The 17,282-nt window shown below is 41.0% G+C and overlaps 1 protein-coding gene across 6 annotated transcripts in view; it reads right to left on the bottom strand.

Annotated features, from left to right (window-relative positions):
- Positions 1 to 17,282, bottom strand: part of LOC130365708 (signal-transducing adaptor protein 1-like) — a 219,909-nt gene that overhangs the window by 146,215 nt on the left and 56,412 nt on the right. Inside the window, exon 1 of one of the 6 annotated variants that reach the window (XM_056568888.1) lies at positions 9,767 to 9,784. The exons of the other annotated variants lie outside the window; for them this stretch is intronic. Within the exon in view, the coding sequence (XP_056424863.1) occupies position 9,767 (1 nt within the window). The 5' untranslated portion in view covers positions 9,768 to 9,784. Of the gene's footprint in view, positions 1 to 9,766; positions 9,785 to 17,282 lie in introns of those variants that run through there. 6 annotated transcript variants of the gene reach the window in all.

Genomic DNA, 17,282 nt, shown 5'->3' with positions numbered 1-17,282 from the left:
CCCTCGCTGGCCAATATGTCCAAAAGTAGGGTACAGAGTAAAGCCCTGATCGGGATTGGGATCCCGCAGGACCCAATAAAAAATGGCGGGCAGTATTGAGGTCGCAGATGGGAGCGGGTGGTCACAGAACATACAGCGGGTCCCACAAAATCCCATGCAGTCATGCAAGCCTCTAAAATGCCACAGGGGGCTGATGAAATGATGCATGGGGGTGATGTAACAACATAAAGGGGGGATTAAACGGCACAAAGAAGTGATGAACACAAGGGGGTAATGAAGTGGCATGGGGGTACTATCTCTAAACGCCGTGACAAAATGTTTACAGGAGCAGGTGGGATTAGACACACATGTTGTGAGAGCTGCCGAGAGAGGAACACACAGCTTATGAAAATGGGCGATAATGATCAGAAATCCAGCGGGAGCTGGTTTAAGAGAACAGTCCAGCGCAGGGCTCTAGTATAGAGTTCAAGCCCAGCCATTTGTTTGAAGCATAGCTGGGTGATTTTATGAAAGATTTCCTCCAACAAGTGGGGGAAAACCCTCCCTCAGGCGAGTAGAGGAAGGAGCATATTGTGTTCCAGGCACCATTCAAAAGCAGTCATGTCTATGTAGACAAGACAGGAAGCAACAGAAGATCTTGATGCCAGCATGTTTTTTTTTTTTTGTTTTTTTTTTGAGAGATATGTAGTAGTTTCTCAGGTTTGTGTAGCTAAGCAGTTGTCTCTAGAGATCCTTCTTGAACTTCTGGATATGAAGGTTCTGGCTAGGTTCCAGCACTATTCTTTGCAGCTTTATTGTAACACAGCACTCGGATAAAATCAGCCAATACATCAAACGCGTTTCGAGCGCATGCGCTCTTTTTCGGTGATGTCACAGGTAAATCCAGGTGAGGTTAAATACCTTTCCATCTTAGGGAGGGGGGAAGAACTTACTCCTAGCCCCACCTCTCACTGGAAACCTGTGACACAGTTCACATTAGTAAAAACAAACATTGATTTAAGATATATAAAATCTATAAAGAACATGAATGCAATGAATATTGCCATATTGTTCATACAATTGTAGGATCAAAGAAATGGGAACAAGAGGTTTATAAGAATACTATAATTATAATTGGTAATGTTTTACCTAGCAATTTATGCTATATATAATGTTAAATATTAAATATTAATAGTGGAACAACAGTTCATGACGGACATTAAGTCCCATCGGGGAACGAGTCCCCAATGTGAACTGCCAATAAGCCTCACGATCTGCAAGTTTTTTTCTAATACAATCACCTCTTGTTCCCATTTTCACATGCTCAATGGCAAAGATTTTGAAAGAATTTAATTTACCAGGGTGTACAGAACGAAAATGCACAGATGCCGCAGATCGTTGTCTCACCTCAGTGAGTGTACTATCATTTAGATGTTCGAGTGCTCTGGTTTTCAGTTTTCGTGTGGTATATCCTACATATTTTAAATTACACTCTGTACATTCTTATAAATCATCATATAAATCACATTACTGTAATTACAGTTAATGTAATTATATATAGAATATTTTTTAGTACCATCAAAGTTTTCAAACTGGGTGGTCTGTTTCACATACTGACATGTGCGGCATACTTTATGTCCACATTTGAAAAAACCTTTTCTCTCTATCCAATTTTGATTATTTCTTTTTTGTGAAACAACCACACTGGGGGATAACTTATCACCAAGTGTGGGTGCCCGCTTAGAAACTATCTGACATCCTACACCTAATATTTCAGCCAGGGTTTCATCCTGCCTTAGATATTGCATGTATCTTTGCACTATGTTTTTAATCTGGCCAAAATATGATGAGTAGGTAATGGCTAGTACGGGTATTTTATTTTGGGTTACCGCCTGACGTGTTGGATTTAATAAGTTACTTCTTTCTTTTTTAGACACTTTCTGTTCTGCTTTCTTGATAGTGTACGAGGAATATCCTCTCTGTTTTAATCTTTGTTTTAACTCACCAGCTTGAGTATTGTACACTACGGGATCTGTGCAGTTCCGTTTTAACCTAGTTAGTTCTCCTACTGGAATCGCTTGTACAGTATGTCTGGGATGATTGCTATTGGCTCTTAGGACCGTATTTCCCGATATGGGTTTTCTGTATGTTGAAGTCTCAATTATTCGGTCCCTGGAGCCACTCAACTCTAAGTCTAGAAATGTAATGTTAGTGGAATCCACATGGTAGGTAAATTTTAGATTAAACATATTATTATTCAGGTAATCTACAAACAGTGGTACGGCCATGACACTCCCCCTCCAAATTAGGAGGAGGTCGTCAATAAATCGACCGTACCACTGTATGTTTTCCCTAAAAGGATTCTCAGTATTGTAAATGAATTGTGACTCCCAGAACGACATGGTTAAATTAGCTAGGGAAGGTGAGTGCCTCGCTCCCATGGAAACACCACTGACCTGTACAAAAAAGGTCTTGTCAAAAATGAAGTAATTCCTGGACATAAGAAACCAAATAACCATTTTGATGTATTCACATAAATCCAAAGAATAATCACTATATGTGATCAAGTGGTAATCCAAGGCACGCATGGCAACGGTCCATGGGATGCAGGTGTATAAAGACACCACATCACAGGAAAGCCACGCGAATCCCGGATCCCACCTGATATTTTCAAATGCATTTAGAACATCTCTGGAAGCCTTATAAACCTCTTGTTCCCATTTCTTTGATCCCACAATTGTATGAACAATATGGCAATATTCATTGCATTCATGTTCTTTATAGATTTTTTATATCTTAAATCAATGTTTGTTTTTACTAATGTGAACTGTGTCACAGGTTTCCAGTGAGAGGTGGGGCTAGGAGTAAGTTCTTTCCCCCTCCCTTAGATGGAAAGGTATTTAACCTCACCTGGATTTACCTGTGACATCACCGAAAAAGAGCGCATGCGCTCGAAACGCGTTTGATGTATTGGCTGATTTTATCCGAGTGCTGTGTTACAATAAAGCTGCAAAGAATAGTGCTGGATCTACTGCTTCTTTGTTCCACTATTGGGTGTTGGCTGGACACCGATTCGTGCACATTGGAGGGGTTTTGGTGAGCTGGACAAGTGTCTGTGAACTTTGCTATTGCTTCTAGCCGACCGCGCTCCCACCCCGCAGCTATTACTCTACACGTTGTCAGGAACAAGCGTTCCCATCAGGCACGTTAAGGATTTATCGGCCACATTGGATTTCATCACATGCACCATGGCTGAATTTACCGACTTGTACAGAGCACAGAAAGCCGCTAACCTGTTTGCAGGATGGGGATCGGGAACAGCTGACACGTCCACGGTGGATTTAAAGGTACTCATGCACAATTTCTAAAAGTTGCAGTTACAGGAGACACGAATTTGGTGGGATTGCACCACTTTAACCAATTATGTGTCGAAAAAAATTATACCAAGGGGCCTCCGAATCAAAAAGATTCCAACCACAATCTTCTGCGAAGAAATGTTAACAGAATGGAATGAGGCCATTACAATTTGCTCCAACCGTTTCATGAACATTATTATAAAATATGAATCCCAAAAATTGGAAACATTGACCGAAGATATCAGCAAACTACAATCTGAATTGGAGCCATACAAAGGTATGAATACTTACACTGAATTGCTAAATATTACTAATGAAAGCATTGCTAAATTAGAAGAACAAATTATGGAAACAAAGAAAATTAAACTACAAAGGGACATTAGAGACTTTGAACTTAAACAGCAATATGAATGGGGGAGATGGGAACCGTATGAACATACACCTAGATCTATTCTGAAGAAAACCAAATTTCAGAAAAAACGCATACCCACTCACAAGGTTACATTTAGTTCATCAGAAGTGGAATCGGATGGAGAGTCGGACAATCCGACAACTTCCCATTCCACCCCTGGTAAACATCTTATTACAAGAAGTCAAAATACACCAAACGCAAGGCAAAAAACCCAGGAGGGGGGGGGGGGGGAGAAAACATACCAGAAATGGACACTCCCCGATTGAGAAGTCAAACGCAGAAACAAGTGGTGTCATGAATATGTCTAGCAGGACTTTGACCGGCGATCAGATTTCTTTATTAGCCAAAGGACTTAATTTTTCACCAGTAAATGAATTGAACATCTTTGGGACTTTGTGTGAAATTAATAAATTTATCCGCAATATAACTGTAAAAAAAACTATATCATAGTGCATCAAATGATATAATTGAGGTTAATTCTAATATTAATGATCACAAAGTACATAATGAATTCCATAAACTTGATTTTTCTGACCAAATTGTTCTAAATGAGTTACAGGGGTTAGAATGCCACAATTCTTGTAAATCGGGTATTTCAACCAATATATGGCATACAAATAAAAACCCTGGTTTTTATCCATTGTCATCCCGCACGGAGGGCATGAATAAATTCCAAAATGAGGTCGAAAAAGATCTTGTTGCCCTAGGCAACAACATTAAAACTGGACATCCCAAATCGGACAACCTAACTAAAAAAGAGCGTTTAGCATTAAAAGAACTTACATCATACGATGATATTATCATCAGGATGTCCGATAAGGGGGGCCTAGTTACAGTAATGCATAAAGAGATGTATATTTCCCAAATCAATGTATTACTAACAGATGAAAAAACTTACAAAAAAATGGATCAGGATCCAACCAGAAAATTTCAACAAGAATTAAGTAAATTATTCGATGAAGGTGTAGCACTGGGTGTTATTTCAGAGAGGGATAGAGATTATTTATATGTAGACCAGCCAATCATCCCAGTATTATATACTCTCCCCAAAACCCAAAAGGGTGTTATTCCTCTGCCCATGAGACCGATCGTGTCGGGCAATGGTTCATTGCTGGAGCGATTGTCCACATGGGTGGATCGATTATTGCAACCTTTAGTTCAAAGAGTTCCAGGTTATTTAAAGGATTCCAGAGATGTTCTAAATGCATTTGAAAATATCAGGTGGGATCCGGGATTCGCGTGGCTTTCCTGTGATGTGGTGTCTTTATATACCTGCATCCCATGGACCGTTGCCATGCGTGCCTTGGATTACCACTTGATCACATATAGTGATTATTCTTTGGATTTATGTGAATACATCAAAATGGTTATTTGGTTTCTTATGTCCAGGAATTACTTCACTTTTGACAAGACCTTTTTTTGTACAGGTCAGTGGTGTTTCCATGGGAGCGAGGCACTCACCTTCCCTAGCTAATTTAACCATGTCGTTCTGGGAGTCACAATTCATTTACAATACTGAGAATCCTTTTAGGGAAAACATACAGTGGTACGGTCGATTTATTGACGACCTCCTCCTAATTTGGAGGGGGAGTGTCATGGCCGTACCACTGATTGTAGATTACCTGAATAATAATATGTTTAATCTAAAATTTACCTACCATGTGGATTCCACTAACATTACATTTCTAGACTTAGAGTTGAGTGGCCCCAGGGACCGAATAATTGAGACTTCAACATACAGAAAACCCATATCGGGAAATACGGTCCTAAGAGCCAATAGCAATCATCCCAGACATACTGTACAAGCGATTCCAGTAGGAGAACTAACTAGGTTAAAACGGAACTGCACAGATCCCGTAGTGTACAATACTCAAGCTGGTGAGTTAAAACAAAGATTAAAACAGAGAGGATATTCCTCGTACACTATCAAGAAAGCAGAACAGAAAGTGTCTAAACAAGAAAGAAGTAACTTATTAAATCCAACACGTCAGGCGGTAACCCAAAATAAAATACCCGTACTAGTCATTACCTACTCACCATATTTCGGCCAGATTAAAAACATAGTGCAGAGACACATGCAATATCTAAGGCAGGATGAAACCCTGGCTGAAATATTAGGTGTAGGATGTCAGATAGTTTCTAAGCGGGCACCCACACTTGGTGATAAGTTATCCCCCAGTGTGGTTGTTTCACAAAAAAGAAATAATCAAAATTAGATAGAGAGAAAAGGTTTTTTCAAATGTGGACATAAAGTATGCCGCACATGTCAGTATGTGAAACAGACCACCCAGTTTGAAAACTTTGATGGTACTAAAAAATATTCTATCTATAATTACATTAACTGTAATTACAGTAATGTGATTTATATGATAGAATGTACAGAGTGTAATTTAAAATATGTAGGATATACCGCACGAAAACTGAAAACCAGAGCACTCGAACATCTAAATGATAGTACACTCACTGAGGTGAGACAACGATCTGCGGCATCTGTGCATTTTCGTTCTGTACACGCTGGTAAATTAAATTCTTTCAAAATCTTTGCCATTGAGCATGTGAAAATGGGAACAAGAGGTGGTTGTATTAGAAAAAAACTTGCAGATCGTGAGGCTTATTGGCAGTTCACATTGGGGACTCGTCCCCCGATGGGACTTAATGTCCGTCATGAACTGTTGTTCCACTATTAATATTTAATATTTAACATTATATATAGCATAAATTGCTAGGTAAAACATTACCAATTATAATTATAGTATTCTTATAAACCTCTTGTTCCCATTTCTTTGATCCCACAATTGTATGAACAATATGGCAATATTCATTGCATTCATGTTCTTTATAGATTTTATATATCTTAAATCAATGTTTGTTTTTACTAATGTGAACTGTGTCACAGGTTTCCAGTGAGAGGTGGGGCTAGGAGCAAGTTCTTTCCCCCTCCCTAAGATGGAAAGGTATTTAACCTCACCTGGATTTACCTGTGACATCACCGAAAAAGAGCGCATGCGCTCGAAACGCGTTTGATGTATTGGCTGATTTTATCCGAGTGCTGTGTTACAATAAAGCTGCAAAGAATAGTGCTGGATCTTCTGCTTCTTTGTTCCACTATTGGGTGTTGGCTGGACACCGATCCGTGCACATTGGAGGGGTTTTGGTGAGCTGGACAAGTGTCTGTGAACTTTGCTCTGGCTATGTTCCCCCTTATTGACCCAAAACCATCAGGCAAGTAGTGCATGATTATAGGCCTGTGATACCTGAACAAGATTATAGCAAAAAGCTTTTCTTAATGGAGACAGTTTTAGTGGTTCTTCCCCTTCTCATTCAGGGGGATGTAATAATGTCAAAAGATTTAACGCATGCCCACCTGCATGTGCTAATAAAGTAGCTCAAGCTTCTCAAAAGTACCTGAAAATTGCCATATTTATTCAAAGTAGGCTAGGGACCTTATTTCATAAATCTACTATTTGGGATCAGCATGGTTCCCTTTGCATTTACAAAGGTCATCTGGGGTGACCATTCTAAAAGAAAAATATATCTCTGGACACCTGGCTCTTGAGAATCGTATCAGAGTCTGTTCTTCTGGGCATCATCTTCTGTCCCTCCTCACATAGGCTGGCTCATAACTGGAAAAAATCTATGGTTTCTCCCTCCTCATAGAATATGTTTTTGGGTACCTGTAGATTCAGATAGCATATCTACTGTATCTCTCTTCCACTGACACATCTTCAGAGGCTGTCAGGTGGTGATGTTTCTCGAGCCAGCAAGCGGAGTGTCTTCTAGAGCCAAGGTCAGAAGCTTAGGACCAATGAGCTATTCATCAGTGGCTATAACTGTTCAAGATGCTATCTCAGACTTTTTTTTTAGCTGGATTTCCTCAGCAAATGAACTCCAATACTTGGATAAGCTTGGATAAACAGAATTGCCTCTCTTCAACTACAATGAAATGTCTGACTCTGTGGCAGAGTCCTCCCTATGAGAGCTATGTACCAGTTCAGTGGCATTATCTACACTAAATGCATCCCAATTAGGCTGGTAAGCCTACCTGCATTACATAAAAGTGCAGGGCTTTTGTCTTCAGAGCAAAGTATTATACCCTCTTGGATCAGAGAACTAGGAGCAATCCATTTGATCTTGCACGACTTTCTTCTGCAGCTAAAAAGCTGTTCGGGAGAGGTGATGACAAAGTCAACACAGCAGTCTATATACTATCAGAGAGGCACAGGATCCACTACCTCAATTAGAGAAGCCTCTCATATGTATATGGCTGAATACCAACTTCCCCATCTCTCAGCAACATATATCCCAAGAGTCCTAAACATATTGACTCATCGGTTGAGCAGAGGCTTGACAGGGCTAAGTAGATAGTACCTAAATCCAGAAATCTTCAGTTTTGTATCAGAGGTATTCCTGATGGCAACAAGGGCAAATTCCAAGTGGCATTTCCTATACAATCCCTGTGGGGTGAATACCCTATGGATCCCATGGGATTTCTGTCTGGCTTCATTTTTCCCCAATAGCCATGATTAGGACTGGACACTTAAAATTGCAATAACTCCGATTGGCCTTAAGGAGTTTGTTCTGTCAGTTATTTCAGATGAGCAGTCAGTATGGCAGAATTTAACTCTCCCCCTCAAGCAGGATCTGGGGGCTCAGGACAGCCATCTTTGCTCAACCTGCTAGCCTGAGCCTCAGCAAGTTAGGGCAAAGCTGGCTGTGAAGTCCCTTTAGAATTCAGGGGATTCTTGAGGTCCATCTACTGCTGCTTACAGCTAAATTAAAAGGGAAAAAATACAAACATATTTCTTAGATGGTGCCAACCTTTACAGTTTTTTTTTTTTTTAGACCCTCCTTCTTCTACCAGTGTGTTAGAATTGAAAGGTCCCTGTGCAGTCAACCATTGAACCCATTTATCCCCTAAAAAATAGTTGGAAAACTCATATGGTTTCAAAGAGCCATGGGGGAGATTTATCAAAACTTGTGTAGAGGGGGAGTGGTGCAGTTGCCTATAGCAACCAATCTGATTATTTTTTAAAGAAGAAATCTGATTGGTTGCTCTGGGCAACTCCACCACTCTTCCTCTACACTGGTTTAATAAATCTTCCCCATCTGTTTGCCGTCATGCTGACAGAGCCACCTTAAAGGGGTACTCCAGTAAAAAAACATTTTTTTTTAATGAACTGGTGCCAGAAAGTTAAACAGATTTGTAAATTACTTCTATTAAAAAATCTTAATCCTTCCAGTACTAATCAGCTGCTGTATAATACAGAGGAAGTTCTTTTCTTTTTGAATTTCTATTCTGTCTGTCCACAGTGCTCTCTGCTCCAGACACCTCTGTCCGTGTCAGAAACTGTCCAGAGCAGTATAGGTTGCTATGGGGATTTTGTCCTGCTCTTGACAGTTCTTGATATGGATAGAGGTGTCAGCAGAAGCACTGTGGACAGACAGAAAAGAAATCCAAAAAGAAAAGAATTTCCAAGACCTTAAAAATTTTTTTTATCCATCGGAGTAACCCTTTAAAGGGGTACTCCGGCCCTAAGACATCTTATCCCCTATCCAAAGAATAAGGGATAAGATGTCTGACCGTTGGGATCCCGCCGCTAGGGACCCTCGCAATCTTGCATTCGACACCCACCTATTTGCGGCCGTGACAGCACACAGGGGTGATGTCAGGATACTCCGGCCCCGTGGTCGGCACCCGGCAGCGGTGTGCAGCTCAAATAGGTGGGTCCTGAATGCAAAATTGCGGGGGTCCCCAGCAGCGGGACCCCCGCGGTCAGACATCTTGTCCCCTATCCTTTGGATAGGGGATAAGATGTCTTAGGGCCGGAGTACCCCTTTAAAGTTTTTGATTTTAGGCCTAGATTACCATCTAACTAAACATTCAGCCAGGTGTTGTGTCTTCCCATTTTTGAAGACAATCCTTTATCAAGTAGTGGAGTTGTCTGCATTTGCACATATAATTCTAGGATATCCCAATAAGGGAAATAGAGCCTCCAGCACCTACAACTTTAATGCTTACTTTGCTTTTCAGCAGCCTTTTCTTCAGTGTGTCACCATTTCCAACTCTATGGAAGAAAAATCAGCCCTTTTTACAGACCAAATCTGTAGTGTGGCCACATAAACATTTTTATAGCCAGCACAGACTCACTGCAACCTTCAGTGGAAGAGCCTTGGGGGATCAATTTTGTGGTAAACCTTGTTTCCCTTCCATTCAGCAGCACAAGGCTCCCTTCCTTATTCCTTAGTTACTTAAGTAGTACTTGTTAATTTCACAATGGCAATAAAGCTTTCAAACTTTATACAGTGGCCCCTCAAGTTACAATAATAATTGGTTCCAAGACGACCATTGTATGTCAAAACCATTGTATCTTGAGACCATAATTCTACGAAAACCTGGTAACTGGTTCTAAAGTTCCCAAAATGTCATTTAACAATAGGGAAATGTGAGGATTAAAGACTGTCAGGCTATTTGTACCGATCAAATCAGAGTTATGATATGAGAGGTACAAGACAGTGGCAGGATTCCATCTTAATCAGTCAGAGTGGTGACCCAGTACAGAATATAGCATCCTGCCCACTCTGTGTGGCAGATGTTGCCTTCAGTGTCCGTCTTGAACCCACCCTACTCAGGACTCCATATCTACTAATATTTTGCTATGGTTAATGTATTGGTATTTTCTATGTACCTGTTGCTTTAACCCCTTAACCCCTTAAAAGGCACCTCTCATCAAATAAACTTTTGATATATTTTAGATTAATGAATGTTGAATAACTTTCCAATAGCATGTTAATGAAAAATATGCTTCTTTCTATTGTATTTTTCCCGATCAGTCCTGTCAGCAAGCATTTCTGACTCATGCTAGAGTCCTAAACACTCAGAGCTGCCAGCCTGCTTTGTTCACAAAGGCTGTGAACAAAGCAGGCTGGCAGCTCTGAGTGTTCTCCTTTGTGAACAAAGCAGACTGGCAGCTCGTAGTGTTTAGGACTCCAGCATGAGTCTGAAATGCTTGCTGCCAGGACTGGTAGGGAGACCCCTAGTGGTCATTTCTTCAAAGTGGAAAATTAAATAGAAAGAAGCATATTTTTTAATAACATGCAATTGTAAAGTTATTCTGCATACATTAATCTATAATATATCAAAAGTTTTTTTGATGAGAGGTACCCTTTAAGGACTCAGGGTTTTTCAGTTTTTGCACTTTTGTTTTTTCCTCCTTACCTTTTAAAAATCATAACCCTTTCAATTTTCCCCCTAAAAATCCATATTATGGCTTATTTTTTGCTTCACCAATTCTACTTTGCAGTGACATTAGTCATTTTATCAAAAAATTCACGGCAAAACGGAAAAAAAAATTCATTGTGCGACAAAATCTAAGAAAAAACACCATTTTGTAAATTTTGGGGGCTTCCATTTCTACGCAGTGCATATTTCGGTAAAAATGACACCTTATCATTATTCTGTAGGTCCATACGGTTAAAATTATACCCTATTTATATATGGTTTAGGTTTGATGTTGTCGTACTTCAGGAAAAAATCATAACTACATGCAGGAAAATTTATACTTTAAAAATGTAATCTTCTGACCCCTATAACTTTTTTATTTTTCCATGTACAGGGCGGTATGAGGAAAAATTTTTTGCGCTGTGATCTGACGTTTTTATCGGTATGATTTTTGTTTTGATCGGACTTTTTGATCACTTTTTATTCATTTTTTAATGGTATAAAAAGTGACCAAAATACGCTTTTTTGGACTTTGGAATTTTTTTACGTGTACGCCATTAACCATGCAGTTTAACTAACGATATATTTTTATAGTTCGGACATTTACGCATGCGGCGATACCACATATGTTTCTTTTTATTTACACTGTTTTATTTTTTTTATGGGAAAAGGGGGGTGATTCAAACTTTTTTTAGGGAAGGGGTTAAATGACCTTTATTAACACTTTTTTTAAACTTTTTTTTTCAGTGTTATAGGTCTTATAGGGACCTATAACACTGCACACACTGATCTCTTACACAGATCACTGGCGTGTATTAACACGCCTGTGATCAGTGTTATTGGCGCTTGACTGCTCCTGCCTGGATCTCAGACACTGAGCATTCATTCGTCAATCGGACACCGAGGAGGCAGGTAAGGGCCCTCCCGGTGTCCTGTAAGTTGTTCTGGATGCCGCGATTTCCCCGCAGCGGTCCCGAACAGCCCGACTGACTAGCCGGGATAGTTTCACTTTCCCTTTAGAAGTGGCGGTCAGCTTTGACCGCCACTTCTAAAGGGTTAATAGCGCACATTGCCGCGATCGGCGATGTGTGGTATTAGCCGCGGGTCCCGGCCGTTGATGAGTGCCGGGACCGACGCAATGTGATGCGGGGTCGCAGCGCGACCCCGCTTCATATCGCGGGAGCCGCTGCAGGACATAAATATACGTTCTGCATCGTTAAGGGGTTAAGGACCAAGCGTTTTTCAGTTTTGCACTTCTGTTTTTTCCCCCTTACATTTTAATAATCATAACCCTTTCAATTTTGCACCTAAAAATCCTTATGATGGCTTTTTTTTGTGCCACCAATTCTACTTTGTAATGACATCAGTCATTTTACCCAAAATTCTACGGCAAAACGGAGAAAAAAATCATTGTGAGACAAAATTGAAGAAAAAAAAACGCTATTTTCTAAATTTTGGGGACTTCTGTTTCTAAGCAATACATTTTTTGGTAAAAATGACACGTTATCTTTATTCTGTAGGTCCATACAATTAAAATTATATCCTACTTATGTAGGTTTGATTTTGTCGTACTTCTGGGAAAAATCATCACTACATGCACGAAAATTTATGTTTAAAATTGTCATCTTCTGACCCCTATAACTTTTTTATTTTTCCACAAACGGGGCTTTATGAGGGCTCCTTTTTTGCACTGTGATCTGAAGTTTTTATCGGTACCATTTTTTATGGTATAAAAAGTGACATAAAATAAGCTATTTCGGACTTTGGAATTTTTTTGTGTGTACGCCATTGACCATGCAGCACGGATCCGGAGCACGGATCCAGGTGCTGGACAACACCGAAAATGTAGAGAAGAAAGTAGGAGTTGGATCCAGCTTCAATAGCTATAAAACCGTCTTTATTCAAAGGACATGCAAGGAACAGTAGAGGTTACGCGTTTCCAGCGCCAGGCGCTCTTAGTCTTAGTATGGCCAAGAGCGCCTGGCGCTTGAAACGCGTAACCTCTACTGTTCCTTGCATGTCCTTTGAATAAAGACGGTTTTATAGCTATTGAAGCTGGATCCAACTCTACTTTCTTCAATATATGTTTATCGTTCAGACATTTAGGCACGTGGCGATACCATATATGCTTGTTTTTATTTTTATTTATACACTTTTTTTTAAATGGGAAAAGGGGGGGTGATTCTGATTTTTAGGGTTTAAGTCACATTTATTAACTTTTTTTAAAAACTTTTTTAATGCAGTACAGCCCGCTAGGCGCTGTAATATTGCATACTCTGATTGCAGGCACTGTTCAATGCATTGCCGTTGGAATGCATTGATCAGTGTTTTCTGCGCTTGATTGCTCAAACCTGGATTTCAGGCTTAGATCAACCAAACGCCGATCGGACAGCCGGGAAGAAGGTAAGGAACCTCCCGCTGTCCACCAGCTGTTTCATTGCGGCAGTCCCGAACAGCTCCACTGGGCTAGCCGGTATTGATTTCTCCCGTTTTAGAGGCCGCAATCAACTTTGATTGCAGCGTCTAAAGGGTTAATACCGGATCAGCCTGATCGGCGATGCCCGGTATTATCAGCGGGTCCTGTTTGCTGATAGCAACCGGGAAAACGCAGATACGAAGCACGCTCAACTTCTGAACACACTTCACAGATCGAGAGCCGGTTTATTTACGTCTGTGGTCATTAAGGGGTTAAGCCTTTTAAGTCTTAGGAACCCTGTTGTTAGGGGAGTATGCATGAGGTGAACCAGGTGACTCCCCAATGGGAGTCCTCCAAATTTGCCCCATATACAGTGTGTTAGGAGTTCAGAGTTCATTTGTAGCTGAGCTACAGTTTGGAGAAGTCTGAAGTGAGTCTATGATGTGTTCTGAGGAGGCCTCAAGTCTAAACCTGCAACCACGCATCTGCTAAAGAATATCCCCTGTGCTCAGGTGAAAGTCAAAGCCTAGCAGTAAGCACTAAAGTCCCGGGGACCCAAGTCAGTCAGTCAAGTTAGTCATTCAAGTCACTAAAGTCAAGCGTGGGTTGCCATATAGCAAGCCATTCATACACAGCACAATCAACAACAAGTCCCAGCAAGTCGATAAGCTTCCAAGGTTCACCTTGTACTTCCCTTTATACCAATCTGAGCTGTAGGTCCATACAATTAAAATTATATCCTACTTATGTAGGTTTGATTTTGTCGTACTTCTGGGAAAAATCATAACTACATGCACGAAAATTTATGTTTAAAATTGTCATCTTCTGACCCCTATAACTTTTTTATTTTTCCACAAACGGGGCTTTATGAGGGCTCCTTTTTTGCACTGTGATCTGAAGTTTTTATCGGTACCATTTTTTATGGTATAAAAAGTGACATAAAATAAGCTATTTCGGACTTTGGAATTTTTTTGTGTGTACGCCATTGACCATGCAGTTTAATTAACAATATATGTTTATCAGAAAGTCCAAACCAGCTCACCCCGCCTGGACAATCGGAGCACGGATCCAGGCGCTGGACAACACCGAAAATGTAGAGAAGAAAGTAGGAGTTGGATCCAGCTTCAATAGCTATAAAACCGTCTTTATTCAAAGGACATGCAAGGAACAGTAGAGGTTACGCGTTTCCAGCGCCAGGCGCTCTTAGTCTTAGTATGGCCAAGAGCGCCTGGCGCTTGAAACGCGTAACCTCTACTGTTCCTTGCATGTCCTTTGAATAAAGACGGTTTTATAGCTATTGAAGCTGGATCCAACTCTACTTTCTTCAATATATGTTTATCGTTCAGACATTTAGGCACGTGGCGATACCATATATGCTTGTTTTTATTTTTATTTATACACTTTTTTTTAAATGGGAAAAGGGGGGGTGATTCTGATTTTTAGGGTTTAAGTCACATTTATTAACTTTTTTTTAAAACTTTTTTAATGCAGTACAGCCCGCTAGGCGCTGTAATATTGCATACTCTGATTGCAGGCACTGTTCAATGCATTGCCGCTGGAATGCATTGATCAGTGTTTTCTGCGCTTGATTGCTCAAACCTGGATTTCAGGCTTAGATCAACCAAACGCCGATCGGACAGCCGGGAAGAAGGTAAGGAACCTCCCGCTGTCCACCAGCTGTTTCATTGCGGCAGTCCCGAACAGCTCCACTGGGCTAGCCGGTATTGATTTCTCCCGTTTTAGAGGCCGCAATCAACTTTGATTGCAGCGTCTAAAGGGTTAATACCGGATCAGCCTGATCGGCGATGCCCGGTATTATCAGCGGGTCCTGTTTGCTGATAGCAACCGGGAAAACGCAGATACGAAGCACGCTCAACTTCTGAACACACTTCACAGATCGAGAGCCGGTTTATTTACGTCTGTGGTCATTAAGGGGTTAAGCCTTTTAAGTCTTAGGAACCCTGTTGTTAGGGGAGTATGCATGAGGTGAACCAGGTGACTCCCCAATGGGAGTCCTCCAAATTTGCCCCATATACAGTGTGTTAGGAGTTCAGAGTTCATTTGTAGCTGAGCTACAGTTTGGAGAAGTCTGAAGTGAGTCTATGATGTGTTCTGAGGAGGCCTCAAGTCTAAACCTGCAACCACGCATCTGCTAAAGAATATCCCCTGTGCTCAGGTGAAAGTCAAAGCCTAGCAGTAAGCACTAAAGTCCCGGGGACCCAAGTCAGTCAGTCAAGTTAGTCATTCAAGTCACTAAAGTCAAGCGTGGGTTGCCATATAGCAAGCCATTCATACACAGCACAATCAACAACAAGTCCCAGCAAGTCGATAAGCTTCCAAGGTTCACCTTGTAGTTCCCTTTATACCAATCTGAGCTGTAGGTCCATACAATTAAAATTATATCCTACTTATGTAGGTTTGATTTTGTCGTACTTCTGGGAAAAATCATAACTACATGCACGAAAATTTATGTTTAAAATTGTCATCTTCTGACCCCTATAACTTTTTTATTTTTCCACAAACGGGGCTTTATGAGGGCTCCTTTTTTGCACTGTGATCTGAAGTTTTTATCGGTACCATTTTTTATGGTATAAAAAGTGACATAAAATAAGCTATTTCGGACTTTGGAATTTTTTTGTGTGTACGCCATTGACCATGCAGTTTAATTAACAATATATGTTTATCAGAAAGTCCAAACCAGCTCACCCCGCCTGGACAATCGGAGCACGGATCCAGGCGCTGGACAACACCGAAAATGTAGAGAAGAAAGTAGGAGTTGGATCCAGCTTCAATAGCTATAAAACCGTCTTTATTCAAAGGACATGCAAGGAACAGTAGAGGTTACGCGTTTCCAGCGCCAGGCGCTCTTAGTCTTAGTATGGCCAAGAGCGCCTGGCGCTTGAAACGCGTAACCTCTACTGTTCCTTGCATGTCCTTTGAATAAAGACGGTTTTATAGCTATTGAAGCTGGATCCAACTCTACTTTCTTCAATATATGTTTATCGTTCAGACATTTAGGCACGTGGCGATACCATATATGCTTGTTTTTATTTTTATTTATACACTTTTTTTTAAATGGGAAAAGGGGGGGTGATTCTGATTTTTAGGGTTTAAGTCACATTTATTAACTTTTTTTAAAAACTTTTTTAATGCAGTACAGCCCGCTAGGCGCTGTAATATTGCATACTCTGATTGCAGGCACTGTTCAATGCATTGCCGTTGGAATGCATTGATCAGTGTTTTCTGCGCTTGATTGCTCAAACCTGGATTTCAGGCTTAGATCAACCAAACGCCGATCGGACAGCCGGGAAGAAGGTAAGGAACCTCCCGCTGTCCACCCGCTGTTTCATTGCGGCAGTCCCGAACAGCTCCACTGGGCTAGCCGGTATTGATTTCTCCCGTTTTAGAGGCCGCAATCAACTTTGATTGCAGCGTCTAAAGGGTTAATACCGGATCAGCCTGATCGGCGATGCCCGGTATTATCAGCGGGTCCTGTTTGCTGATAGCAACCGGGAAAACGCAGATACGAAGCACGCTCAACTTCTGAACACACTTCACAGATCGAGAGCCGGTTTATTTACGTCTGTGGTCATTAAGGGGTTAAGCCTTTTAAGTCTTAGGAACCCTGTTGTTAGGGGAGTATGCATGAGGTGAACCAGGTGACTCCCCAATGGGAGTCCTCCAAATTTGCCCCATATACAGTGTGTTAGGAGTTCAGAGTTCATTTGTAGCTGAGCTACAGTTTGGAGAAGTCTGAAGTGAGTCTATGATGTGTTCTGAGGAGGCCTCAAGTCTAAACCTGCAACCACGCATCTGCTAAAGAATATCCCCTGTGCTCAGGTGAAAGTCAAAGCCTAGCAGTAAGCACTAAAGTCCCGGGGACCCAAGTCAGTCAGTCAA

The sequence above is a fragment of the Hyla sarda genome, chromosome 1, assembly GCF_029499605.1.
Source record: "Hyla sarda isolate aHylSar1 chromosome 1, aHylSar1.hap1, whole genome shotgun sequence".
Classification (NCBI taxonomy): domain Eukaryota; kingdom Metazoa; phylum Chordata; class Amphibia; order Anura; family Hylidae; genus Hyla; species Hyla sarda.
This window is presented reverse-complemented; position numbering and strand designations above follow the sequence as displayed.